The following is a 25,631-nucleotide window of genomic DNA, read 5'->3' on the forward strand; positions in this document are numbered from 1 at the left end:
AGAGTGGCCCTGTCATGTGACTCTCTGCCTCTCGGACTTTTGGCTCCTGCACGCGAGCCGCCTTTCCTATTTTGGCATCCTACCGCTACACCCACTGCAATACATTCCAATCCAGCCATTGTGCAGTGCAATAGGGCGAGCCAGCAATAATGAAGCTCGATTTGTCGCTGTATTTGGTCACCGACTCGACTCCTCCCATTCTCAAGGGTCGCGACTTGTGTGCTGTGGTGGAAGAGGCAGTCAAAGGAGGTGCGACTACCACCCCTCATCCTGTACTCTACTGACTCTTGGCATAGGTGTAACTGTTGTTCAATATCGGGACAAAAAGAGCGACACGGGTGCGCAAATCGAAACTGCCCGGAAGCTTCACCAGATCACCAAGGCCCATGGCGTGCCGCTGATCATCAATGACCGTGTGGATGTTGCACTGGCCGTTGGCGCCGAGGGGGTTCACCTCGGTCAGGATGATATGTGTATGTCTTCGAAAAAGTACTGTGCATGAGAGCTAACTTTATTAGCTATTTCCGAAGCCCGAAAGCTCCTCCCAAAGGATGCGATAATTGGAATCAGCGCTTCCTCTGTAGAGGAGGCTCAGACAGCCGTTGCGGCCGGCGCTGACTATCTCGGAATTGGCACTCTATTTGCTACTCCCACGTAAGTGCAATTGCCATGTTCCGAATGCCGACTAATCTAGTAGCAAAACAAACACAAAGTCAATCATTGGCACCGCTGGCACTCGGGTCATTCTCGATGCCATCTCCGATTCCGGTCGCTCAGTAGGCACCGTGTGCATCGGCGGAATCAATCCATCTAATGTCCAGCGTGTTCTCTACCAGTCGAGTGCTCCCAGCAAGGCTTTGGACGGCGCTGCCATCGTCAGTGCCATCATCGCCGCAGATGATCCAAGAGCAGCAGCAGCAGAGCTGGCTCAACGCATCGCCACGCCACCCGCCTTCGTGTCAGAAGCTCCTGTCGTACGCGGAACTACTGCACTACTTGAGAAAGTACCACACATTGTCCAGAAGCTCGTGCAAGTCCACCCGCTAGTGCACAACATGATCAACTTTGTCGTCGCTAACTTTGTCGCAAACGTTACTCTTGCAATGTGAGTGATTACGGAAATCTTCCGGACCTTGCTAACCCCTGTAGCGGTGCTTCACCTATCATGTCTCCCTACGGGGATGAGGCGACCGACTTGTGTCAGTTTGACGGTGCCTTACTCATAAACATGGGCACCTTGACGAGTCAAAGCCCGGCTGAGTACCTCAAGGCGATCAGGGCTTACAACGCGCGTGGGAACCCGGTGGTGTACGATCCTGTTGGTGCCGGTGCCACCCAAATCCGGCGAGGTGTAGTCAAAGATTTGATGGCGGGAGGGTACTTTGACTTGATCAAGGGTAATGAAGGAGAAATTCGTCAGGTTGCAGGAAGCACCGGGGTAAAGCAGCGAGGTGTTGACAGCGGGCCCAGTGCGCTTGATGCTCAAGCCAAGGCGACACTAGCCCGTGACCTTGCTCGCCGAGAGAGTATGTTTCTTCTTCTGCCCAAGAGAGCTAAACTAATAAGATTAGGGAATATTGTTCTTCTTACTGGTGCTGTTGACTATCTCAGTGACGGTGAGCGAGTTGTCGCTGTAGAGAACGGCCACGAGCTCCTCGGGCAAGTCACAGGTGTATGTACTTCGTCCCAGCATATAAATGGCTACTAATATATCCAGACCGGCTGTGCTGTCGGTACAGTATCAGGCTGCTTCATCGCTACTCACCGTGAAGACAAATTCCTTGCGGTTCTGTCAGCTCTACTGATGTATGAGATTGCGGCCGAGAACGCCGCCGCCAAAGACCACGTCCGCGGTCCTGGAAGTTTCGCTGCGGCGTTCATCGACGAACTGTATGCTGTTCGACAAGCTGCAGGAAAGGGAGATCATAGCTGGTATGAGGGACGGGCTAAGGTCCACGAGATCTCTCTTTAATTCAGTTCTGGTTTGGAGTCTCTTGTAGTTGGCTAGTTTATGATGGACGCTTGGATATATATAGATCTCATACTGTACATATTTATGGCCGAGGATGACAACATGACCAAAAGTACACCAAATCTATTTATTTTAAGACTCTATATCACGTCGCCTTATTATGATATTTCCATTACCCTCAGAGCACAATACATATCAATGTGATGGGAGCTATAGAGGGGCGCCGCGGGGGTATACAGTCGGAAGATTATTGATCCGACCGAGAGATCGGGCATGATTCGGCACACACTTTTACGGGATGACTCCAGCAGGTTGGCCTGACTTTTAGTGAAAAGATCCCTTTCCTTTGGGATCCATACCTCAGCCAAGTTGTCTCTCTTCAGCCCTCTCACGACCCTTTCTCGGGTGGCAAGACTTTTCCCCCGACCTGTCCATCCCTTCGCGAACTCCCTTCAATCCATACACCTTACCCCTCGCTTTCGTGCACCTGCTCAATACCCCGCCTACTTCGCAAGCATGGCCATCAACTCCGCCCCCGAGAGCTCCCTCCTCTCCCTCCTCTACCGCTCCTACCCCTCCGCCATTCACCCCGACGAGACCCAGCCCGAACTCTTCGCCGCAAACGCCAAGATCTTCCCCCAGTCGACATACAGCCCTGCCGACGAGACAGACGTCAAGCAATGGCTGAGCACGACTTCCGATCTCCAGAAGGCTCTCAGTGGCGATGACAAGACTGCGGTCTCCAACCTTTTCACCTCCATTAACACCCACCTCGCTACCCGCACAACCCTCCTTGGCGCAAAAGCCTCCGTCGCAGATATCGCCGCCTACGCCCTCCTCGCACCTGTCGTCGAGAAGTGGTCGCCGGAGGAACGTACAGGAGAGCAGGGATACCACCACATTGTCCGCTATGTCGACTTCGTCCAGAACAGCCGTCTTTTCGCCCTGCAGATCCCCGAGGAGGAGAAGGTCAAGATTGACGTGAACGACGTCAAGTTCGTGCCCAAGCCCGTCGATGCCAAAGCTGAGAAGGAGCGCAAGAAGAAGGAGAAGGCCGCCGCCGAAGCCGCTGGAGCTGAGAAGACCGTTGTTGTCGGACAAACGAAATCCGAGAAAGCTGCCCCCGAGGCCGCCGCCAAGGGCGAGGGCAAGCCGAAGAAAGAGAAGAAGGAAAAGAAGGAGAAACAGCCAAAGCCCGCTCCTGCGCCTGCTGCTCCCCCTTCGCCCTCTCTCATCGACCTCCGTGTCGGTCACATTCTCCGCGCCATCAACCACCCCAACGCCGATTCGCTCTTCGTCTCGACTATTGACTGCGGCGATGCTCCTGGCTCCGATAACACATCTCTCGACGAGGAAACCGGCAAGACCGTCCGCACAGTGTGCTCAGGTCTGAACGGTCTCGTCCCTCTGGCCGAGATGCAAGGCCGCAAGATCGTTGCCGTCTGCAACCTGAAGCCCGTCACCATGCGGGGTATCAAGTCCGCCGCTATGGTCCTCGCTGCCTCCCCTCGCGTGGCTGAAGGAGAGGACTCCCACGCCGGCCCTGTCGAGCTCGTCACACCCCCCGAAGGCGCTCCTGCGGGTGACAGGATTTACTTTGAGGGCTGGAACGACGGCGAGCCCGAGAAGGTCCTTAACCCCAAGAAGAAGGTCTGGGAAACTTTCCAGCCTGGTTTTACCACCACCGATGCTCTTGAGGTCGCTTTCGAGAGCGGTGCTGTTCCTGTTGCGCAGAGCCAGGAGGGCAAACCCGCCATTGGCAAGCTGGTGGCCAAGTCTGGTGGTGTCTGCACAGTTAAGAGCCTTAAGGGGGCTACTGTGCGGTAAATAGTCATTTATGCATAGCATAGGTCAAGAATAAAATATACGATTTGAATGCGGTACGATCAACATCGTCTCCAACCTTTGCTCTCTTGTACTAGCTACAGTACTACTACTCTGGATTCAATCATGGAAATCTGATCAGCATAAAATAAACTAAATACGCGTAGCCATAGTTGTCCAGTTTCTGGATACTTGACAGCTGCCAGCGTCGGTATAGAAGCACGTGACTATTATCGAGGGGTAAATCACATGATGCACTTTTTGCTTGCCCCTCGGATTGAGTCACAGCGGGGTTGGATATCTCCGCCCGATTGCTTCGATTTTCCTTTGCCAATCCAATTCGGGTCAATTTCGCCAAAATGTCCGTCCAGCCTGAGAACGTCGAGCAAACAGCCCAGGAGCAGGATATCAACCCCTGGTCTGTCAGTGGTGGGCAGGACGCGAGCGGCAATGCCATCTCAATCGACTACGAGGCGCTCTCAAAGTAAGCAACTGAGTATCCGGGTTCGTGTTTAAAGAGGAAATTCTGACGGTTTCTACCACTAGAAAATGGAACACATCGCTCATTGACCAGGCGCTGCTCGATCGCTTCGAGAAGGTTACCGGACACAAGCCGCACCGCTGGCTTCGACGCGGCCTCTTCTTCAGTCACCGTGATTTCGACCGGATCCTGACGAAGAAGGAGAAGGGGGAGCCGTTCTTCCTGTATACTGGCCGTGGACCGAGTTCAGGGAGTCTGCATCTGGGACACACTATCCCGCTTACATTCACCAAGTGGCTGCAGGATGTCTTTGACGTTCCGCTAGTGTTCATGTTGACGGATGACGAGAAGGCCTTGTTTAAGGATAACCTTACCTTCGAGGAGACGCTTCACTACGCCATGGAGAACGCAAAGGACATCATCGCGCTCGGGTTCGACCAAAAGAAGACATTCATCTACAGTGACTTGAAATACGTCAGCAACCATATCTTGACCAACGCCTGGGAGTTTTCGAAGCTGGTTACGTTTAACCAGGTTCGTGGCGCGTTTGGGTTCAACGAAAGTACCAATGTTGGACGTATCTTCTTCCCGACCGTGCAGTGTGCTGCTGCCTTTGCGACATCATACCCGGAGATCTGGGCCGATGAGCCGTTGACAGACCGCAAGAAGTCGATTGCTGAGATTCCGGTCTTGATTCCTATGGGTATCGATCAGGATCCGTACTTCCGCCTTCTCCGTGAAAACGCACACAAGATGCGTTACCCGTCGCCAAAGCCTGCCCTCATTCACTCAAAGTTCTTGACTGCCCTGCAAGGAGCTGGAGGGAAGATGTCATCCTCTGACCCCAACTCTGCTATTTTCATGACCGACACCCCTAAGCAAATCAAGGTATGTCACTGTATTTCGTGGTAATGCTCATGGCTAATTCCTTAGACCAAAATCAACAAATACGCCTTCAGCGGCGGCCAAGTCAGCATCGAAGACCACCGCCGCCTCGGCGGAAACCCCGACGTCGACGTCTCCTACATATACCTCACATACTTCGAAGACGACGACACCGAGCTCGAGAGGATCTACAACACCTACAAGAGTGGTGAGCTGTTGACGGGTGAATTGAAGGCGCTCGCCATCAAGAAGCTGCAGGATTACGTTGCGGAGTTCCAGGAGCGCAGGAAGGAGGTTACCGATGAAGTTCTGGAGCAGTATATGAAGCCGAGACGGTTGGAATGGAAGGGAACCGCCCAGCCGAAGATTAAATAGAGGATGGTTAGGTAGAGCGCTATACAATACCCGAGTGAATGCATGGTCAGCGGCTATTGCCTTTGAAATCAACTGCACCAGACAAACATCCATGTCTCCCAACGAGGATTGACAGCACAAATAGTCCAGCATCTGCAGCGCACTAGGCGTGGACGAAAGCCGAATTGTTCTCTGTCCAGTCTCCCATCATCGAAGGGAGTGACGGCTCTGGCTAGCGCTTACATGCAGTTCAGCGTGGTGGAATATTGTTCGGCGTGAAGATAGTCGATCTGCAGGAGGAAATAAGTCCAGCACCTATCAAAAACACCAAAACAACCATGAGCCGAGTCATTTGTGACGTCGTAAGCAGACTAAACGGCACGAAGGAAAAGTGGCCCAGCCAGCCAGCCCACCCGCCTGACGATCTATCAACAATGGATATCCATTATCTTAAATTCCCCGCATACTCCATGAAAAGTCTAGTATTTTTTTTCTTCTTCTGATCTCTGAGCGTTAAGCCTGACTCTGACCATGGCTAACGAATCTTCTACGAAACGAACCCTCCTCGCCCTTCCTCTCCTCTTCCTCTTCATAATCCCCTGGCTAATCCCCGAGGCATCCGATGCCCTCCTCATACCATTAATCTATTCCGTCGTCGATGACGGAAAATGGACGTCTCCCCGCGGCGATATCCTCGATCTAACCGAACCTCGACTACACATCAAGACCCTCGATGACCTGATCGCGCCAATCCTGTCCGTCTTTGCGCCGTCGATGAGCGGGTACGATGAGATTGGAAGACTACAAGCCTTGACGTTTTTCATGGACATTGGGCCTTTCTTCGTGATCTTGATGTTAGAAAAGATGAGGGGACGATTTGGGGGGAAGGCTGTTCTGTTGTACGTTCACTTTTGCCTTTGCGATTTCTGGCGCTTTCTATACCACGAACCTGCTCTGACAAACAGTAAAAGTCCCTTCACTTTCGCCCTGCTCTCACAAGTCACCGGCGCGGGCAAAATCGCCGGACTCCTCTTCTTCATTGATTACCTGTGGGCGCCACTGCACAGTTTCCCGAGTAATCAAAGCATGGCGATCTCGAAGTCTGCGGCGATCAGTCTTCCCACTGCTATGCTACTGGTGTATTACCCGCTTACCCTGGGGAGTTATCTTGCGCCGACGCTGAGTGATAGAGCCTTTGTCAATGCTTACTGGCAAATCTTCCCATTCTTGGTTGTAATGGTGCACTCTGGAATTGGCAGTCTTATTAAGTACAGCGATGGCACGACTCAATCCCAGCCCCAAAGTACAGGACCCGAGCCGAGACCAATCACTGAGAAGTCACCATCAACACCACCAGATAAATATAAGCTCACGGGTTCCGAGAAAGCTGATGCACGTCCTGACCTCCCCTATCTCACAGCGACAATCACCTTCCTATCAGCCCTGTCCGCACTGTCATTGAACTACGTCCGCTTCTCAGTCCCGCAAAATAGCACTTTCCTCGAGATCTTCCTCCCAATATCCACCGGCGATGTCGATAGATTTTCCTTTCTTGCCCGTCGCATGCTGCAGTACGATCAAATCTTCTGGGTATTGGCGGGGTACTACTGGCTCTTCCTCTCTACTCGGGATATCAGGCAGCGGGGAGTCTCGGTGCCTTGGTGGAAGGTTGTTGTGGGTTTGAGTTTGGGAACGGCAACGATGGGGTCTGGGGCGAGCTTTGGGTTGGCGTGGGTTCTGAGGGAGAGGGCGTTGGGTGGGTGTTTTTGACGCGATTGAATAGAATGCCAGATGGTGGTTGAGCAATGTATCTGCAATGGCTGTCACCGATCGAGCGGCTTTTGGCGGAATAACCCATGATATTGAGGGATTGCGCTACTCCCAGGTGGTCACGAAGAGAAGAGTTCCAGTGGTGGGATAGGAAGCAGTTTCTTGGGATCTGTTAACAACATGTACTACCTACTTACAAGACAAAGCCGACTTAACTACCTTTCTCCTCAATCTGACATTCATTTTCAATCTATTCTATATCGTATTCTATAGTCAGAGGCTAGCGATCTATCATAAAGCAGCCTCTCATTCCAGCTGTCCTCAACAACATCTGCATCCAATCTTGAAAACAACTTACCATCCACTCATCATACCTACTTTACCTCTTGCACTAGCACCATCATCCTTACCCAGCAACCCAATGTGCCATTTATCTCTGGCGTCGCCTTCTCCCTCATATCAGCACCCTTCCCAACCCAGCACCCTCAACAACCAGTGGACATCTGCCCAGCAGCTCAAAGGAAAAGAACTGCAAATCTAACTTTCCCCCCTCTTCAACCCCCTCCCCCTCGCAAACAACGACGCAAGCACCGCCACCCCGCCAAACGCCGCACTAGCCGCAAACGCCATCTTGATCCCGCCGTAATACACCTGGCGCGCCGCAAGCTGGACCTCCGGATCAAGTGTTCTAATCGCGCTCACGGAGTGCCGGATCTCGTCTATGATCTAGATTTATTTTTCACAGTGGTAAGCTTTTGTTCAGTTCATTTAGTGGTTAAGGAGGGAATGTGATAAGGGAAGTGGACAGGGAAGGGAGGGTATGGAGGGAGACTACTTTCCATTTATCCGGTACTCCAGACAGGGCACCCGGCAGGGAGCGGGTGAGTTCGTTCTGCACGATTGTGGAGGTGATTGCGACGCCGTAGACGGTGCCGAGGGAGCGGATGAGGTAGACGGTTGAGGCGGAGACGGCGTGGTCTGTTTCAAAGACGTCAGCGACCAATCCATGTACGATATAGACAGGAGAATCCAACTCGGGGGTGGAAAACATACCTTCGTGCCCAAAGCCAGCTAGGACCGTGAACAGGATGGCCGGGTACACTACGCCTTGTCCGAGATTTGCTGGGATCACGTAGACAAAGTACTTCCAGGCTGAGTCTTTGAATTGCAGTGCCATGACAAGGAGGTTTCCGAGGAACATGAGGATTGCGCCTGTGCGCATGAGGTAGGAGAGTTTTCCATAGCGCGACATGATTATCCCAGAGAGTAACCCGCCGATTGGTGTGGCGAGGGAGGGGATGACGAGGCGCGCGCCGGCTTTGGAGGCGCTGTCGAGGAGCACGATTTGAAAGAAGAGGGGGAGGTTGAAGAGGAACTGCAGACTCGGTTAGTTCCGGGTAAAAAAGAGATGAATGTGAAGAGGAAGTACAGCGTAAGCAGCCATTCCAACACAAATATTAGCGATCTGAGTTGAAACAGGCAGAACACCTTGGAGCATGCGCAGGGGTATAACCGGAATCGCAGAGGTCTTTGCTTCGACGAGGAAAAACGCAGCGAGAAGGACCACACTCCCGGCCAGAGATGAAATGACCCAGATATTACTCCAGGGTAGCTCATTCCCACCTAGACTCAGTCCGACGAGTTGCACCGAGAGTCCGAGAATGAGTAGCAGGGCACCTGTAAGGTCAACCTGCTTCCAAACGCTGGTCTTTGCGTCAGACGCAGGCTTCTTGACCGGCTTCGGGATCACAACCCGACCGACGAAGAGCGCGAAGATGGATACTGGGACTTGGAGGAGGAAGCACCAGCGCCATCCGATCGTGTTCGCAATTGACCCGCCGAGTGAAGCACCACAGATCGAACCGAACCCGTGCAGAACATTTTGCGCGGCTTGGTACATCCCGCGGCGCTGGAAGGGAATCATGTCGGAGTTTATGATCGTTGCTGTCACAGTCAGTCACGGGTTACAGAGATTTGAGTGACTGGAACATACCCATAGTCATCAATCCGCCACCACCGACACCGGTCAACGCGCGCATAAGGTTCAGAAAGATGATATTCTTCGCAACCGCACAGCCTAAACATCCAAGGAGAAAGGTGATTGTGGAGGTGAAGAAGCATGCGCGTCGGCCGAAAATATCGGAAAATCTGCCATACAAAGGCTGAAAGGCAGTGCTAGTGATGAGATACGAAGTTGTCAGCCAGGAGGAGGTATTGGCGGCGTTGAACTCGGAGCTGATGAGGGCGTATGTGGAGGCGGTGATTGTGCCATCAAAGCCGGAGAGAAAGACGTTTGCAAAGATGGCTGGAGGTGAGTTAATGATAATCAGCAGAGGAAATGGAGTGAAACTGACCAACTTCAATCCAGAGGAAGCCCCGGGGGGGTTGCCATGTTTCTGGGTCGGGGGCGAGTAGGGGCTGTTCCTCGTCTCTGGGACTGCGATGAGGAGATTCAGAGATGGTTCTGTCGGCCATTTTGAAGCGCAAACCAGGCTATGTTCAGACTTTTTAGAACGAGGCCAGCAAATTGGAGAAAGAGGTAGATATAGGAAAAAGACAGTGGGGGATCGGGCTCCAAATGGGGTTAACTTATCGATAACCGATGGCATCATCTTAGTTGTTTGGTGCTCATCTACGCTGAATCCTGATTGGCCAGTTCAGCATATAGATCTCCATCTCGGCTACAGTGACAATCAAGCATTCTATAGTTAGTTATAGTTATATCTATCTACAATCTCTGCATCTCTACCACCACCTCGTAAGCTGCACATAAGCCCTTATTCCCCAACAAACCAACCAAAAAACCCCCACCCCCACCGCAACAGGCACCCCCAACTCCACAACCCTAACCCAGAACATGATATACTGATACCCTTTGATGAAGTCCCCCTCACTGACCCTCGGAAACGGCGTATCCGGGAACGGCGGCAGCCGGTTCAAAAACCGGCACAGCGGCGCCCAGCCTTCTTCAACGCGGTACTCGAGCACTTTGCGCCCGCGTGATTGGGCTGCTCCTCGGACAAGGGCGTTGTGCGCTTCGTAGCCGGCGAGAAGGTATTTGTCGTCTGTGAGGTTTCTGTACCACTTGCTGGCTGTTAAGATGCGGAGGGAAGTGCGGAGGAGGGTGTAAGCTGGGTTGAGGTATACCTAAGGAGACGGGATGCGTTAGTTCTTGCTAAAAGTGAGCGGGAAGGGAACGGGTAGAGGGACGTACGTAGTCGAAGAAACTCAAAAGCCATAGCCGCTTCATACCGAGGATTGAGTTGATTGTTCGTTGCATGGAGGGAAGCCATGCGTCTGTGGAGCGGGTTGTTAGGATGATCTGTGCGTTTGGGTATGCGTCCATGAAGTCTTCGACGAAGAGGATGGATGGGAAGTCGGTGATTGCCTGTATCAGCAACAATTAGCAGCTGTCATGGCTTAACGCGTGGGGGTAAAGGAGCACCAACATCATATTGCCCGAGCATCCTATCGAAATCTGCACCTCGGAATGGATGACCACGGTTGTTATACTTGGCCTCAATGGCCGCATGCCAGTCGTGCAACGAGCCGCTTTTGTAATTGAGGCAGCATTCTGTCATGTGGTAGCAGTTGTAGCCGAGTTGGTTCAGGGCGACGGAGAGAGCTGTATTGGTTAGCCTTTCTTTCTTTACCTTCCGTGATTTGAATGCGTAGACTTACACATTGTCCCAGTCCGGGGAAGACCAAATGCGAGAACCTTCATCTCGTCCCTTCGCCACTCCAACGGCTCCATCTTCGGGTAAGGCTTGGCTGGGAAAGGGGTGTTAGAGGCCATGATTGCGTCACTTGTTTACTTTCTTCGAACTGTAAAGCCTGGATGCTGGGCTTGGGTGGCGGGAGGGGATTATATCACACCAGCCAACAAAGGGCTTTGTAAGTCCATTGCTTTTACAGACGCAATGAACGTGATTGGCGAGACAAAGAAAGGAGAAGCTGCTGCATATTCAGTATCTCTGTGAGAATTGTTGCTCTTTCTTCTTTCTGCTTTATTCTCCCTCATGGGGTCACGGCAGAGGTTGTGGGCTACAAACTTGGTGTATATGCTACGCTATGCGAACGGATCTCCACTACCGGTATCCCATTAGCGCATACTGTAGTTAGCTTTAGGAAGTTCAGGAAATAGACCTCTACAACAGCTAGAGACACCAAGACCTCCTGCAAGACTGACAGCCTTCTGCTACACAGGGACTCGAAATCGTACCCAGAATATGAATCACCTCTGCATTCGCATTACAGTACAGGAAAACCCCAAATGCTGTGACAAAAAACCCGTACTAAGGTGATTTCAGCAAGCCATCATTCTCCTCAATGACACCGGATGACCACGCATGTTTATTTGGGAAGCGCCTCGCCACCACCAGACGGTCCTCCACCTGCGCTACCAGAAGGATAGTCAAAAGGCGACATGCTCAAGATGTAGGAGCAAAAGATGGATTCTGGAGAATGACTAGTTAATGAGCAGATAAATCTTAGTCAAAGAGCTTGACGAGGTTGCAGCCTTACCTAACGTGATACAATGTTGTCGATGGATTTGTTCTTCTCGTATGTGCAATAGAGGGGAGATGTAGAAACGTAGAAAGGAGCGTATGGGGTAGCGCTGACCGTGCGCTTTATATAGCTCTTTCCCAGACCTCGCAAGTGTAGCCTTCAACCGCTGACCACCAGGTTTACGCAATCTCGGTCAATTGGCTGACCATGAAGGCAAGCCCATTATGGGATTGTGAGACGCAGAGACAAACTAAAGGCTCGGATGTAAGCAATGAAGGGACGAGAGTGTATGCATCCTATATAGTTATGGATCAAGTACAGAATAATGAACGAGCAAGACAGCACCAAGTGTCACTCGCCGCTAAAATAACCACCAGGCTCCGTCAAAAGAACTAACTCTTACATGCCTCCGGTTACACTAAGTCCGCATGTGTATCCCATCACGGACAAGGCTTGGAGATGGCGCGTTGTTGATTGGATAGGAGCTTTCAATAAGGCTCTCTAGCCTCTTGCCACTATGGTAGAGCCTCGCCGTCTCCCAACGACCCGCAAGGGGACTCGAGCTGAGATATTACTCATAATCAGAGCCAAAAGCTGTAAAAATACCTTGGAGAGCACTGGAAAGGTCCGGGCTTGTGTGACTGGAGGCATTGATTGATAAAGGATTGAGAGACGACAAAATAACTCTACCAGCGAGCAACACCTGATAAGATAGCTGGGGATGATGACATTGACTCTGGAATTTTTCAAAATAATCTACCAGTTGATATCGTGATTTGTGATCATAATGACTGAAGGCTGACAGCTGACGGAGTTGAAGGAGCGCAACCTATTGAGCAAGAGGTGACTAGGTCTAGTAGGATTCACTTTGAAAGCAGCGGGATATTGGCCAGAGGACCTACAGAGCCCTTGCAGTGGGCAAAACAAACAGTCTACTAACTGAAGAAAGAAACACAAGCCTTCATCGATAATAGCCTCTGCACTCGCATCACAGCACAGGGAAAACCCAAGACCAAGGAAAACTGTCAACGGGACGAAAACCTATACCGAGGCGTACTTGATACTCCACAGATCCATAGACTAGATCACCATGTCAGAGTTGCTTTCATTTCCTATTTTAGAGCCAGATCCACAGAACTGATGGACTATACCACTTGGTGGCGCCCTCAGCCGGCCCAGACCCAATGCAACTCTATCAGGTTGCGAAGTTCCGAGTTTGCAATGCTACTAGCACCAGAGAAGCCTTGCGGCAATCAGTGGGAGACATGATTCTACCTGCCGCGTCATCTCTAAGGTTATGATTCATTAACAGATCTTCATGCAGTCCGCCCTCAGCGCCGGTCAACTAGAAAATGAGAGCAGGCATTGTTTCACTTTATAGCAATCTCTGCATTTGTATCATGGCACAGGAGAACATAAGACCAAGTCCTGTACCGAGGCTCTAGCTGCTATTTAGAGTCGCTCTTGCCAATCTCGTCTTGAACTACTTTGGTAAAGCCTGGCCTCCGCCCGGAGTCACCGCCAGCGCTGTAGATGTAGTCCACAGGGAAGTTAGAAGCCATTTCTAGGAATGCCCAAGCATTATCATTGCAACTGCGTATAGATGTAATGGGCCAAACCTACTGATCAAGAAGAGAAACGATGCTAAGGAGCTGAGCGTGCAAGGTATTTGGAAGAGGTCGCAGGCTTGTTTTGTTATTGACTGTCACCGAGAGCAAGGCTGCATTATGAACCTACCGAGATGGACGTCTGAGTGGACTGTCTTCCAGAGGCACTCGCTTTGTGAATCTCAATCAGATGAATAGCACAGAAAGTTTCGAACCACACTGGGAGACACTTTATAAGTAGACCACTGGGAAGTCTCCGACCACGCGTTAGCCTTCCAAGAGCCTTGCCCGGACGAGCACAACCGGATGAAAAGAGAGCTTGGCTGCAGCTATCGGAGCTTGTGGAATGCGGCTCAGTGGGTACGGCGAGACTTATCAGCTATTGGGAACTCGCCACGACTTATATGTGTAACTGGCTTCGGCGTTCAGACGTTACAGTTGCAGTGCATCTTGATGGTCAGAGCCCGCGTATACAACTATCAACTATACCCCAACAGGCTGATGCTGTCTCTTGGGCAACTCTAATCCGTGCAAGCAGTCATGTCTACACCTAGCCTTGCGCAGCGCCTAGAACAAGCGATCTCCGAGATTCGTGTTCTCAGTGACATCTTCCAATTACCATCCATCTCCTTCGGCCTCATTCATCGTGGCGAAATTGTTCTTCGAGAGAGCATTGGCTGCCGCGATCTTGACCAAAGGCTACCTGCAAATCCAGACACCATTTACCCCATATCATCATGCTCCAAGATGTTCACGTCTGCCGCGATGGGCATCCTCGTTGACGAGGGCAAAATCACCTGGCAGGACCGAATAAGCAAACATGTTCCGGACTTTGATCCTCGAGGGGATTGTCGAATTGGCGCCGAAGCAGATATCATTGACCTGCTTCGGCATTCAATAGGTCTTACCGACCCCTCGGGCTTCAGCGTTGGGCCTCGCGGTTGTCATCTTGTTGGCTCGGCATCTCTTGTCCCTTTACTCAACATCATGTCTACTGCCAACGCAGAAGGCCAACGATTTAACCGTCATTGGATGTACAGTAACGCCAATTTTAGCCTCGCAGGTGAGATCATTGCCCGCACGGCTGGGTGTGAGTTCCCGGAATTTATCCGATCTCGCATCCTACAGCCCCTAGGCATGAATCGGACTGTTCTTACGAAGGACGATATTACAGACGCCAACGTGACATGTCAGTACACAATGCTCAGCGATGGCACTAGGAGAGCGCTCCCAACAAATCACTGGCCATTTGACGAAAGCAAACTCGAGTTTCCCGGTTGCGGCATGGGAAGCAGTCTCAACGACATGCTCACCTGGTGCATTTCTGTGCTCGATGCAGAGAAACAGGAATCACCAAGGAATCCGCTCAAGCAGATGGCTCGCCTCCGCCGTGGCTATTGGACGAGGCAACCCCAGGATCCAGGCACAAGTAATCAAGCGGCGTTCGGCATGGGCTGGATCCGAATGACCCTGCCCACGTCTATGGCCGGGGCCTGGAGCGGAAATACCCGCTCGCGCAAGGCACCGCACAGTCTGCACTTGAAGAAAATTCTGGGGTTGGAATCCGAGAAGCGAGTGATGATTGGTCATACAGGAGGTGCAATTGGCGGAATAGCTACCGTTTGGACATTCCCGGAGACCCAGAGCGCCGTTTGCACTATGGTCAACATGCGAGCGTTGGGAGATGCTAGTGACTTTGCAGCACAGATCCTAATCCAGGCACTGTTCGACCTTCAGCCCAGGGTTGATCTTTTACCATGGGCACGGAAGGAGGCTGAATTGAATAGGACCTCTATTGTTGATGGGCTTCTCCGGCCGTGGACAGAGAATCGACAAGAGGATGATGAGGAGCGGTCTCGACTAGTCTATGTGGGCGAGTATAAATGGTTGGAGGGCTTATTCACCATCAGCATCGCTGTTGGAGACAGTGGTCAGCTTATTGTTACTTTCAACAATGTTGAGCAAACTACCTGTGATATGGTATGCTTCAAGAAGGACACCTACAGCTTGTTCACCAGGGATCTCGACTATTGGACGGCCGAGTGGTTTCCGTACCGGGACTATAGGGAGACACTGCTGGAGTTTGAACTTAACAGTGATAGAAAGGTATCTGGTCTCTGGTGGCTATGGGACTCAGAGGAGGAGCGCGCATGGTTCCAGCGCGAGGATTAGGGCTATGCCTTCAGGTGCAACGGATGGGGTTGCATAGGTCAGGGTCAGATCAACTGCATTACTAGAGAAATTCGGCCGTCCTTACATCATGAGCTATGAGATTGTATTGTCTTCCATCGATACAGTAAATTATTGTGCTGAATCGCTAATAGTCACGCGCGGATATAAATCCGGACTTTTGGAAAACACTACATGACGAACAGTGTCCTTCTCCAGAAATTCAACGTGAAGAATCTTCTCTAAAACCCCGGATATTGCTCCCATTCCGACTCGGTCTCTTTTTCTCCTGATATACCTACCAGAAGATTCAGTATACTTCTCCTCGGACGACCCCCGATCGGACCAATAGCCGATGCGGGGAGGTCGGTGTCTGTCGGCAACGGAAACATCCGCATTCAGATGCCCCGCGCTGAAGGAGCTATATAACCACCCCAGTCCCCCTCCACCCCGCCATTCTGCATTCAAACAACCCACCACCGCAAAATGTCCTCCCTCTTCTCACTAGAAGGTAAAACCGCCCTCGTCACCGGCGGCACCCGCGGCATTGGCGCTGCAATGGCCATTGCCCTCGCTGAAGCCGGCGCCGACATCGTCCTCGTCCAGGTCCGCATTCCCCAATTCCCTCTGCAAGACCAACCCACTAACAAACACCTCAACAGCGCGACTCCACCAACACAGCAACCCACGACCACATCACCACGCAACTAAACCGCAAAGCCACAATCCACCCCGCCGAACTCTCCGACCGCGCCTCCGTAAAAGCCATAATCCCGACGCTCGCCTCGCAAGGAATCCACCCCACAATCCTCCTCAACTGCGCAGGGATCCAACGACGACACCCCTCGGAGAAATTCCCCGATGAGGATTGGGACGAGGTCATCAACGTCAACCTAACAAGCGTCTTCACGCTCTGCCGCGAATTCGGCGCCGCGCTGCTCGCCCGCCCAGACTCCGATTTCACACCGGGCCAGAAAAAGGGCTCGATCATTAATGTTGCGTCGCTGCTGAGTTTCCAAGGCGGGATTACAGTCCCCGCTTATGCGGCGTCGAAAGGTGGTGTTGCGCAGTTGACGAAGGCGTTGAGTAATGAGTGGGTGGGCAAGGGGATTAACGTGAATGCGATTGCGCCGGGGTATATTGATACGGATATGAATGTGGCGCTTATTAATGACAGTAACCGCAATGCGGGGATCATGGCGCGCATTCCGGCGGGGAGGTGGGGGAGGCCGGAGGATTTCAAGGGGCCTGTGGTGTTTTTGGCGAGTGAGGCGAGTAGTTATGTTAGTGGAGAGTTGGTTACGGTTGATGGGGGGTGGATGGGGAGGTAAAGCTTTGTTGGTTTGGAGAGAATTTAGTGTATATAGAAGTGTATTCATGAGCCTTTGCGGGTATAGGTACTAGACAGCGCTATACAAAAATGTTTGTGATGGGTGTCCAACAAGTCAGTCGATTATCCAATTAGTCCGACATCAGCCACTCCGGAACAGCGTCTTCATCCTCTGGGTCTTCTAATAAGAGTGAACCTGTATCCTCTTCGGAGTCCTGAGAAAGAACCTCTACTGACTGAGTGCGTGATTGAACCTGCGAAGGGGCGCGCGAGAGTATCTCTACACTGGCAGAGGCAGAGTCATTCACTGACGAGCCGACGGTGATTGGTGGCTCGACACTCGCGGCTGCAGAGTTGACTGACGACTCAACGGTGATCGGGGCGTCGGCTGAAACTCCCAGGTCTCGAGGGCTGTCATACGATTGGGGTTGGTGTGGTGCTTGAGCAGTAGAGGTGGGTGCCGTGGTTTTCCCTGATGATGAGTTGGGCACAACAACTAGGGTATATTTCGAGTGTTCCGACTTGCGACGAGGCTGCAGTGCTGTGACCAGTGGACTAGGAGCCTTTTTGTCTGATATAAAACCACCACCAGGCTCGTCCTCATTACTGAGAGGCCGCGAAATATTTTGTGAATCAGCGCCCGGGCCGGCAGGCGAGGTCATCTCGGTATCAGAGTCAGGCAGAAATCCACCACCCATATCGTCATCTCCATCGTCGTGCATGTGTTCATGATTCTCCGCTGTAGATGTAGGCTGCGCTGTTTCTTCTCCGGAATCTGGAAGAAACCCACCACCCATATCCTCCGGTTCTTCGCTTCTTTCAATTCCAGTGCTTGCTTCATCATCGGCTTCTCCCTCGACTGCGTAACCCTTGACTCGTTCAGCGATTCGGAGTTTCAGGAGGAAATGCTTCCAGGCTCGTAGGGCCTCAGCGGATTTCTGCTCTAGCTGGCTCTGCAGTTTATCTTCCTCGAGGCAATTGAGTACCTCTTGCAGGGCTTCTTGATACTCGGTAGCTATAACAATGCCGTTAAACACAGCCGTACCGTGTCGTCCTTTGAAGTTGAACCCCGTCACTGCGTCGGCATAGTCGATACCCAAAACACGTGCCGCATGCGCGGCATCTAGATGCGAGATATGCACTCCTCCAGGAGGCACCATGCTTGGAACATAGACGTCGAGATTCCCATACGCGTTCTTCGGTATGCGTCCCTGGACAACAGGAGGCGGTGTGTACAGCTCTGTTTGGAAAAAGGCGTACAGGGTCGTTTCTTCGCCGACATCATCTTCATCCTCGAAGTTCGTGGTTTTGTTCTTCGCGGGTATGCGCTTGAGTGGCTGCTCGCCGACTTTGATATCACGCCCAAGACGGTACCATTTGTTTGCACTGCGGAGGGTGTGGACGTCTGACCGTCGGTAAATTGGCTCTGAAGCTTGACTTTTTGCGCCTGACTTGCCGATACTGACATGTCCGGTCACTCGTTTCGGGAATATAATCTCGTTACGCCGGAGGTGACGTTCAAGCGCGTAGATTGGATGATCCTTGAAATCTTGTACATTCCGGGGCATAGGCTCTGAAGCTGTCTTTGCTGTCAACTCGGCGATCTCAAGCTCATCGCGATCCTCTAGAAATGGTTTCTCGAAGTGTCGGAGAACTCGGTCCCACCAGGCTTCGCCGCCCTTGGTTGACTCGACGCGGTTCTTGCGGACCTTTGCATTGAACGCTTTCGTGTAGCGCCGCGTAACGTCTCTTGCCGATGCATCTTCCTCAAATGCAACAACGTAACTCAGCATATTATATGGATCGGCTAAGCCAGGCTCAAGGCGATGTGGTTTTGCCAATGTCTTCGTCACCATCGGGTCAACGACAATCCATTTCTGGAAAGCTTCGTTGAATGCTTCCACCCAGAATACTGGATACGATGATTCTCGAGCAGGAGTGACCGGTCCTTGACACGTTAGAAATGACTTTTACGGGTGAGGTGTACATACTAGCAGCAGGACTACTCTGCACCCGCGTCGGTTTGAAGTTCGGCCGACCAATTCTTCTGATTGAGGTAGGTTTTGGCGAGGCATCAGATCTTGCTTGCCCGTCCGTCATGGAGTCAGGATCATCAGACGAGATGACGATGGTTTGTGGCTCTGGCTTGACGGGAATGTCTCGCGTGGAGCCTGAGAAGGGCAGCGGCTGTAAAGAGCAGACCAGTCTAGCTTCCACAGCTAGAGCCCGTAGAAGAGCACAGAACAGCTGAGCACCGAAATCTCGGGAGCCTTGCATCGCTTTCGCTTGCTTCCGGAAATCTTCCCGCGAGAGGAATACTTCGGTTTCCGCCATGATGCCCTCCTGTTAGAGTCAGAAGCTTCCTTCCTTGGGAGGTTCCAAGAGGGTAATACAGTTTTCCGTTTGAGTGATTCGATATCATGCGCCCAGTGTGCGCGTCTAAGCCCAGGGTTCGTGGTCTTGAATCGCTTGAAGAATATATCGCCGGCCTGGTTGAGCCCGTCGAGAAACATTGCAGACCGAGTATGCTGCGCCTTGTCTTCCGGGGGATTCAGTTGCGATCTTACATGCTTCGAGAGCGTCCTCTTAAGAAAGTCCTACAAGAAATAGATACTCAGAAACATGAAGGTTCTGATAAGGATGCAACGCACCTGGACTTCTTCGTCGTTGCACCAAAGATTACGTTTCTGCACATGGCATAGCAGACAGAGTAAATGTGTCTTATGGACATCAAGTCTGATCTTCCTCTCGGCAGCTGTTATCGGCTTGCGACGTACTATCTTTCGCTTCTGGTCCGCATGCTGGCCAAGGGTGATCTGTAGCGGCGCATCATCCGCAGCTGCGAGGGAGCTTGCCGGACCCGGAGCCGCAGGTTGATGAATATCGACTTCTTCCCATTCCATATCTGACTCGTCTGACTCTGACGGTGAGTTATATACAGTCTGTGGTTTCCGCGTCGAAGATTCTCCCTCCTCTCCTGCATCCTGTGTATTGCGCTCGGCGACCGATGCGTTATTAGCGGTTGGTCGGTACCCCGCAGGTTTGAAGCGCTTGCTCGGTCTATCATTATCTGAAGGCCCAGAGTCCCGTGCTTCGGCTTCTGCCAGCATCTCGCGGTATACTTCAGGGATCGCATCGTCGTCTTCGACTGGTCGTCTCGACCGGCGGGTGCGGGGTGCTCCGCGAGTGGCAGCACGGGCGGAGCGCGTCCGGGACGACATCTTCAATCCCTTTTCTTCGAAGCATGGATGATGACAGTCGCCGGTCAAATATCGAGCATAACGGGACTGTCGGCTGTAGTGCGCACAGGAAGGGGATGAAAGCGAAGATTGCGGTGGAGTGACGGAGTGACGCGACCGTTGCTCGTGTTGAGTCAGAGGCACGTGATGGAGCTGTCGCGTGACGTCAGCTTTCTCTCCGGAGTCCTTTCTCCGCATCTTCAAGAGGCTTCAACGTGTTTTTGAGACGGCATAGCTCATCATCTACCCAGGGGCACTTTCAATAGCGCGCCATTGGATTGAAAAAGTGAGTGAGGGGAAGGGTGTGGGCGAAATTGCTGCTAATCTATGAGGCCATAACCTTAGTCGGGAGCGCCATATATATATTTGGAACACAAGGATCGATCACAGACTGTACAAGAGCTAATCTGTTGTCAGTACAGAGAAACTTGCTTCGAGCTCCTTTCTCACTTTCAAGATCATGAGCCTCCAGGTTGTAGACAATTGTGCCGAGCGAATTTGAAACCAGTTTGTTCCGCAGCCAGAATCACACTAAGGATTTACATGCCCCCCCGAGGTCGTGGTCGGAACCCTTCAACCCAGGACTTTGGGCCTGGCGGTCAAGTTCTGAACAATCTACCTGTTGTTCTGCTACGCCGATCATCTCTTTTCGATGACTGTTACTGATCGAGTTAGCAAGGCCTTTTGCCGTTACATTCAGCCGAGCCTTGCATCGCTAGGCTGTTCACGAAATGAGGACAGGAAGCCAAGGACTTTTGCTTCAACAAGTTTCAGAAACCCGGCCGTCAAAGCGCTGGAAAAAGCAAATATGGGCACTGCCTGGTGTCTGGACTTCCCCAGGACTTTACTGCTCCTGATCTCGCCATGTTCTTCGAGAACCAAAACCACACAAAGCGCTCGAAGCACGTTTTGGCTATCAGCTCCAGGTCCTCGAGTTTTGAGAGCAATTTTGGCACGGGAAGAGGTCGTCGTGAGCTCCAGGAACCCAAGATGCACGGAATATATTGCTCAGCCAATCACACAATCGCTACCCCTCGCTGATTTGAGGGCTGTGAAGTTGAGCTGCCCTCGTGGACAGCGTTCCAGCGGTTTGGCCAGCCCCAGCCCCCTTGAGATTAATTTAGCTCGTCCTATCCGCGCCGCTGGGACGGGCCGCTGACAGCACAGTTCTTACCCGAGCCAGTCATCTCCCCAAGGTGTGCATGACGCGGTGGTATCACCCTAAGCCGGGGTATGCATCCTTCAGCTGGGAAACCCAGGGGTTCGTTAACGCCGGTGCCTCAGAAGGGGCTGGGTGCATTTGCCCTCGGATCTCCGGGAATACCATTGATTTGGGGGCTGAAAGCTGAGTGATAACCAATATGAGCCCCAAGCTCCCAGTCGCCGCTGGTCCGCTGATCAAGGTTGGCTTTCGAGCCAAGGTGACAGGAGATGTCGACAAGCAGAAAGAGGACGTTTGTTTCGTTTCGTGATTTATCGCCTGATAACCCCCTATACGCTGCCACATGTTCTGCCCGAAAGAACGACGAAACACGCTGCCCGACACAGCTCTGTGATTGTGGAGGCCCTGTGTCCTTCATCAACGATCTTCATGAGCGCATCGAGAGTGATTACGACTGGGTGGTAAACGATGGAAGGCTAGGGGCTACGCTGGAAGCGTTGGCCAAGCTCAGTCTCTGCGGAAGGCACAACAAGGATGGCACCATTGAAGCCGCTGCGCGGCAATGGCAGGATGAAATTGAGTCGGCAAATTGGATCTCAGACTACGAAGCCGCTGTGCCGGATCCAGGAAGCCCGCTAGCAGAAACTGGCGAAGAAGATTCGAGACTCACGTTTAGACCCTATCGACCGATCGAGGTTCAGAAGCTAATGGAGAAGAACTTGTGGCGGGAGCTGGACAGGAAGACGGACGAGGATATACACCGGCAAATCATCACAACAACCAGGTATGGCAAAGACCCCAACAAGTACTTGTACATTTTCGGGCACGAAAAAGCCCCAGGCATGTACAAGATTGGTTACAGTGAGCATCTGAAACGGGTGACTACCGAGCACGAAAAGTGCTATCCCAACCTCGATCTTTATTACTTTGTCAAGTGCCCAAATGCAAGACTGTTTGAACGTGTGGTACATTTGGAGTTCCGGCAACATCGATACTGGCATCGATGCGCTGTCTCCGGAACGAGGCATAAAGACGGAAGAAAGCATACAGAGTGGTTTGAAGTTCCTCTTGAAGATCTCATCCGCAGTGTGGAGGTCTGGTCAAAGTTTTCTAGAAGCTTTTTCAGTGGTGATCTTTCCAGAAAGCAGAGTGAAGTCAGGCTTGGGCTGCCTGGAGTCTCATCGGATGCAGATAGATGGCACAACTGGGCCCTGCGCTTCATTCAGCAGTGGTCGAACCCAAACGCGGGACTTCATGCAGAAACGCCTCGCCCTGTTCGCCCTACCTTTGTCACTGATTCGAATCACTACTTTGATGCGGAGGATGAGATTGAACCACCGCCTGAACTTTCTCCTCCCAACTCCGGGCCGGCAACGCCCGGTGACGAGCCAAGTGATCCTCCGACTCCAACCCCAAGTAGTCGAACACGACCAGGGATGTACCACACGCCGGAGCCCCTTGTTTTCTCACAGGACTCGCCATCTGGATCAAGCGACGCTTTCTGGCGCGTCACAGCCCCAGTTGAAGAGGACTACCTAACCCCAGAGACATTTTATAGCCTTCCACCAAACACACCAACTCCCGCAGCACGCAAACGCTCGCCTCTCTTCTCCACGCTTAAGGAGCCTGAGATCATACATTTTGCTGGGGTCAGCGGCAAGGCCGATCTTTCGCAGAAGGGTTACAGGCAGCTTGACCCGCTTCAGCTGGCGGAACTATTGCAGCAGATGATTTTCTTTTGATTGCCTTGTGCTTGTATTATATGCTTGCTGCTATCTCAGTGTTCACCTCTCCGTTGCTTGGTTTTTCTTTTTGGATTCAAACGCAATTAAAGCTCATAGTGTGATATATATGTCTAAGCATTGGAGATGGTCCGGCGCTGCACCAAAGCTTGACTGCGCGATGTTATCGTTCTCAAACTTGACATTCGTTGCAACCTATTCCATTCCTTCTTGGCCATTCACTGGAAATTGTTTCTAATGTGATATGAAGGCTGCTACACTGGAGCCCCTGTCCAAAACGATAAGAACAGACGTTTTGACGAGCTAAGACCGAAAAGGAAACTCAGCGAGAAGGAACTATATCCCTGTCAGTCATTCGAGACACAATCCATGTCCGTTTTACCTAAGTTACCTAAGAATCATGGCACCATGACCGTGGCAGCCTGGCAGGACTGACTCGCGAGGTTACCGTCATAAATGGCAGGGATCTCGATCCTGCAGCGCCGCAAACAGAGCACGCCCCGTGAGCCTGGTTGCAACATGATCTTGGCTGAGTCCAGATTACATGTCTGGGAGGCTGGGGATGCTGTCCCTGTGATCCCAGAGATTCGGTGCTCTGAGGCTCGAGCCCCGATACTTTCAGCATGGCTGTTCATGTTCAAACTTCTCCGCAATTAACCCAAGCCTTAACCAGGAAGGATCTAATTGTTGCGTCTGTGCTCATTCTTATCAGGTTGAATCACTCAGACTGATTTTGACCTGAAGATGTCCTATCACTCTCATACCCTCCAGGACTTACATTTGCGGGCACATCAATACTGTCTACGTGGCAAGCTAGAAGGAGTTACCTACCGGCTTGATATCTTATGCCCTCTTCTTACCCTGACAGTAGAGCCGCCCTAACACTTCAGAGCCGCATCCTCGAAGGAAGAGCCCGACGAACACAAGACTGAACCAAGAGCGGAATTGATTGACGAGGAGTTAGCTCATAAGCTACCGCATCGTACCTGATCGCATCGAACGGCTGACACATGGTATTTCTATCGCCGTGACCAGCATCAGGCCTCCTGTACGCACGTCCTGCCCCACTGATTTAACTCCAACCGCCCCCCACTTTTGAGAACGGCACCGGCAGTCGCAGATACTTGGCATGTTTACTTTGACTAAGCTCATTCCACCCATGTCTAGTTGAGTATGGCAGATATATGGAAGCAGAGCTTATGAGGAGTTGCCAGGGCTAAGAAAGACTGTCCCCTAAGCATGTAGCGTGGCTAGAGCCTGCCTCGTAACATCTAGGTTTATTCCTATACTCTCATACCACACTTGTGGGCTTCAATAGCATGAGCGCCGTGTATGGTTGTCAGACATTGAATTTTGAACAAGTCAGGCCCCCTGCCAGGCCCCCTACACAAGCGCGGCTGAGCTGGATCTGAAAACCATATAATGATTTAAACACCTATACCCTCCCAGATTCCTCGTAGACTTGATCCCATTGCGACAATCATCATCCTCGCCAAAATGACTTTCCACGGTGCATCCGCCCACATGACCGTCCACATCAGCCCCGAAAACGTCCCCCGCTTCCTCGAGCTCTTCCGCCCAGTCTTTGAAAAAGTCACTCAAGAGCCAGAGTGTATATTCCTGCAACTATTCCAATCACCCGATGATCCAGGGACCATTTCGTGGGTGGAAAACTGGTACGCGCCCTTTCCTCACCGGCGTGCGTGCATTGTCAGTACTAATACAACGCAACCAGGTCGAAGCCGAAGGAGTGGTTCATGGAGGTATGACCCGAAGACAGGTAGCTTGCCGATATCTCGAGCTGATTAGTGAGTGTAGCACCAAATGAGCAAGTCGTACTATGACGAATATCGCGCCGAAACGAGCAAGATGTACCTGAAGCCCATTGAGGTCAGGGTTTTTGATCTCATGGGACCGGAGTATACGTTTGTGCGCGCCTAAAGTGGGTCCGAGTCTATGGGTGTTTTTGATTCTATGTGACTGTGGCTTTGTATCCCATTCCGTGCAAACTTTGCATGTATATAGGGAATTCGGCAGGGGAGAGTTATATCAACCAAACAAACATAATCTACTACAGCTTCTTGACCGTCTCGCCAATTCTGTTTTCAATTCTCCTGATTTTCTTATACAATATGTCTCCATTCAGGTTGCAGGTACTAACCCTAACAGGTCAGCTAAGTAGGCGTGCTACCGAAGCGGGATCTCAGAAAAGCCTAGCTTGATGTGTACCGATAGCAATAGACCCGAGCAATGCCTGTTAGAGCAATGCCTGTTAGAGAGACGTGGAAGGAATAATACTATACCTGAATTGTGTGGCAAATGTAGTCTCCAGTGTGGCGGGAGCGAGCTGTGGCTGTAGCCGCTCCCCCGAGACTCTGAATAGGGAGCTTGCTAGGTACATAACGGTACATACACAGGGTAGCATGAATAGACACCTACTACGCTGGTTTCTAGCTTTCTTTGTTAGACATACTATAGCCAATCACCCCCTATCAGGAATGCAAAGGCTATGTCATAGGCAGAGCAAAGTACACTATAGTAAGTAGAAAAAGGTCGATTGGAGAGATGACGTTGAGAACAACCCCCC

At 51.8% G+C, this 25,631-nt stretch overlaps 9 protein-coding genes across 9 annotated transcripts; 6 read left to right on the forward strand and 3 right to left on the reverse strand.

The window, feature by feature from the left end:
• Window positions 1-149: 149 nt before the first annotated feature.
• On the forward strand, window positions 150-5,537 carry BJY04DRAFT_212052 (uncharacterized protein; the record flags this gene model as incomplete). Its single annotated transcript, XM_073714487.1, has 11 exons — window positions 150-249; window positions 297-473; window positions 519-654; window positions 698-1,105; window positions 1,150-1,526; window positions 1,572-1,672; window positions 1,718-1,951; window positions 2,342-3,790; window positions 4,168-4,280; window positions 4,343-5,165; window positions 5,211-5,537. 11 exons carry the CDS (start codon window positions 150-152, stop codon window positions 5,535-5,537), a joined length of 4,245 nt encoding a protein of 1,414 aa, XP_073564297.1.
• A 510-nt stretch (window positions 5,538-6,047) lies between these two features.
• Window positions 6,048-7,286, forward strand: BJY04DRAFT_224991 (uncharacterized protein; the record flags this gene model as incomplete). Its single annotated transcript, XM_073718107.1, has 1 exon — window positions 6,048-7,286. One exon carries the CDS (start codon window positions 6,048-6,050, stop codon window positions 7,284-7,286), a length of 1,239 nt encoding a protein of 412 aa, XP_073564298.1.
• Window positions 7,287-7,873: 587 nt separating this feature from the next.
• On the reverse strand, window positions 7,874-9,805 carry BJY04DRAFT_13443 (MDR family MFS transporter). Its single transcript, XM_073708548.1, has 5 exons — window positions 9,641-9,805; window positions 9,280-9,591; window positions 8,716-9,230; window positions 8,340-8,661; window positions 7,874-8,264 (listed from the first exon to the last, which is right to left on the reverse strand). Exons 1-5 carry the CDS (start codon window positions 9,759-9,761, stop codon window positions 8,062-8,064), a joined length of 1,473 nt encoding a protein of 490 aa, XP_073564299.1. The 5' UTR covers window positions 9,762-9,805; the 3' UTR covers window positions 7,874-8,061.
• Window positions 9,806-10,031: 226 nt separating this feature from the next.
• On the reverse strand, window positions 10,032-11,188 carry BJY04DRAFT_225925 (sulfotransferase family protein; the record flags this gene model as incomplete). The annotated part of the gene is made up of 4 exons (XM_073718300.1): window positions 10,968-11,188; window positions 10,736-10,911; window positions 10,501-10,674; window positions 10,032-10,433 (listed from the first exon to the last, which is right to left on the reverse strand). Exons 1-4 carry the CDS (start codon window positions 11,080-11,082, stop codon window positions 10,032-10,034), a joined length of 867 nt encoding a protein of 288 aa, XP_073564300.1. The 5' UTR covers window positions 11,083-11,188.
• A 2,754-nt stretch (window positions 11,189-13,942) lies between these two features.
• On the forward strand, window positions 13,943-15,609 carry BJY04DRAFT_225927 (serine hydrolase domain-containing protein; the record flags this gene model as incomplete). Its single annotated transcript, XM_073718301.1, has 1 exon — window positions 13,943-15,609. The coding sequence occupies one exon, from the start codon at window positions 13,943-13,945 to the stop codon at window positions 15,572-15,574; it is 1,632 nt and encodes a 543-aa protein (XP_073564301.1). The 3' UTR covers window positions 15,575-15,609.
• A 434-nt stretch (window positions 15,610-16,043) lies between these two features.
• BJY04DRAFT_13476 (putative 2-deoxy-D-gluconate 3-dehydrogenase) lies at window positions 16,044-16,967 on the forward strand. The gene is made up of 2 exons (XM_073708559.1): window positions 16,044-16,177; window positions 16,234-16,967. Exons 1-2 carry the CDS (start codon window positions 16,058-16,060, stop codon window positions 16,900-16,902), a joined length of 789 nt encoding a protein of 262 aa, XP_073564302.1. The 5' UTR covers window positions 16,044-16,057; the 3' UTR covers window positions 16,903-16,967.
• Window positions 16,968-17,032: 65 nt separating this feature from the next.
• Window positions 17,033-20,122, reverse strand: BJY04DRAFT_224996 (putative DNA repair protein Rad4; the record flags this gene model as incomplete). The annotated part of the gene is made up of 4 exons (XM_073718108.1): window positions 17,033-18,849; window positions 18,893-19,244; window positions 19,295-19,498; window positions 19,553-20,122. 4 exons carry the CDS (start codon window positions 20,120-20,122, stop codon window positions 17,033-17,035), a joined length of 2,943 nt encoding a protein of 980 aa, XP_073564303.1.
• A 1,313-nt stretch (window positions 20,123-21,435) lies between these two features.
• BJY04DRAFT_13483 (GIY-YIG nuclease family protein) lies at window positions 21,436-23,243 on the forward strand. The gene has a single exon (XM_073708561.1). It carries the CDS (start codon window positions 21,572-21,574, stop codon window positions 23,042-23,044), a length of 1,473 nt encoding a protein of 490 aa, XP_073564304.1. The 5' UTR covers window positions 21,436-21,571; the 3' UTR covers window positions 23,045-23,243.
• A 1,272-nt stretch (window positions 23,244-24,515) lies between these two features.
• On the forward strand, window positions 24,516-25,228 carry BJY04DRAFT_203879 (putative quinol monooxygenase). The gene is made up of 3 exons (XM_073713405.1): window positions 24,516-24,720; window positions 24,780-24,807; window positions 24,863-25,228. The coding sequence occupies exons 1-3, from the start codon at window positions 24,542-24,544 to the stop codon at window positions 24,983-24,985; spliced, it is 330 nt and encodes a 109-aa protein (XP_073564305.1). The 5' UTR covers window positions 24,516-24,541; the 3' UTR covers window positions 24,986-25,228.
• Window positions 25,229-25,631: the final 403 nt, after the last annotated feature.

The sequence above is a fragment of the Aspergillus karnatakaensis genome, assembly GCF_047715665.1.
Source record: "Aspergillus karnatakaensis strain CBS 102800 unplaced genomic scaffold BJY04scaffold_108, whole genome shotgun sequence".
Lineage (NCBI taxonomy): Eukaryota > Fungi > Ascomycota > Eurotiomycetes > Eurotiales > Aspergillaceae > Aspergillus > Aspergillus karnatakaensis.

What these genes read in the sequence shown, in the direction of transcription:
- BJY04DRAFT_13443 (XM_073708548.1), bottom strand. Translation starts at nt 9,761, where the DNA reads ATGGCCGACAGAACCATCTCTGAATCTCCTCATCGCAGTCCCAGAGAC. An exon ending in CTTCCTCTGGATTGAAGTTG is followed by an intron (nt 9,592 to 9,640) that starts GTCAGTTTCACT and finishes ACTCACCTCCAG; the next exon opens with CCATCTTTGCAAACGTCTTT. An exon ending in AGCTGGCTTTGGGCACGAAG is followed by an intron (nt 8,265 to 8,339) that starts GTATGTTTTCCA and finishes TCTTTGAAACAG; the next exon opens with ACCACGCCGTCTCCGCCTCA.
- BJY04DRAFT_13476 (XM_073708559.1), top strand. Translation starts at nt 16,058, where the DNA reads ATGTCCTCCCTCTTCTCACTAGAAGGTAAAACCGCCCTCGTCACCGGC. An exon ending in CCGACATCGTCCTCGTCCAG is followed by an intron (nt 16,178 to 16,233) that starts GTCCGCATTCCC and finishes ACACCTCAACAG; the next exon opens with CGCGACTCCACCAACACAGC.
- BJY04DRAFT_13483 (XM_073708561.1), top strand. Translation starts at nt 21,572, where the DNA reads ATGTCGACAAGCAGAAAGAGGACGTTTGTTTCGTTTCGTGATTTATCG.
- BJY04DRAFT_203879 (XM_073713405.1), top strand. Translation starts at nt 24,542, where the DNA reads ATGACTTTCCACGGTGCATCCGCCCACATGACCGTCCACATCAGCCCC. An exon ending in ATTTCGTGGGTGGAAAACTG is followed by an intron (nt 24,721 to 24,779) that starts GTACGCGCCCTT and finishes CAACGCAACCAG; the next exon opens with GTCGAAGCCGAAGGAGTGGT. An exon ending in CGAAGGAGTGGTTCATGGAG is followed by an intron (nt 24,808 to 24,862) that starts GTATGACCCGAA and finishes TAGTGAGTGTAG; the next exon opens with CACCAAATGAGCAAGTCGTA.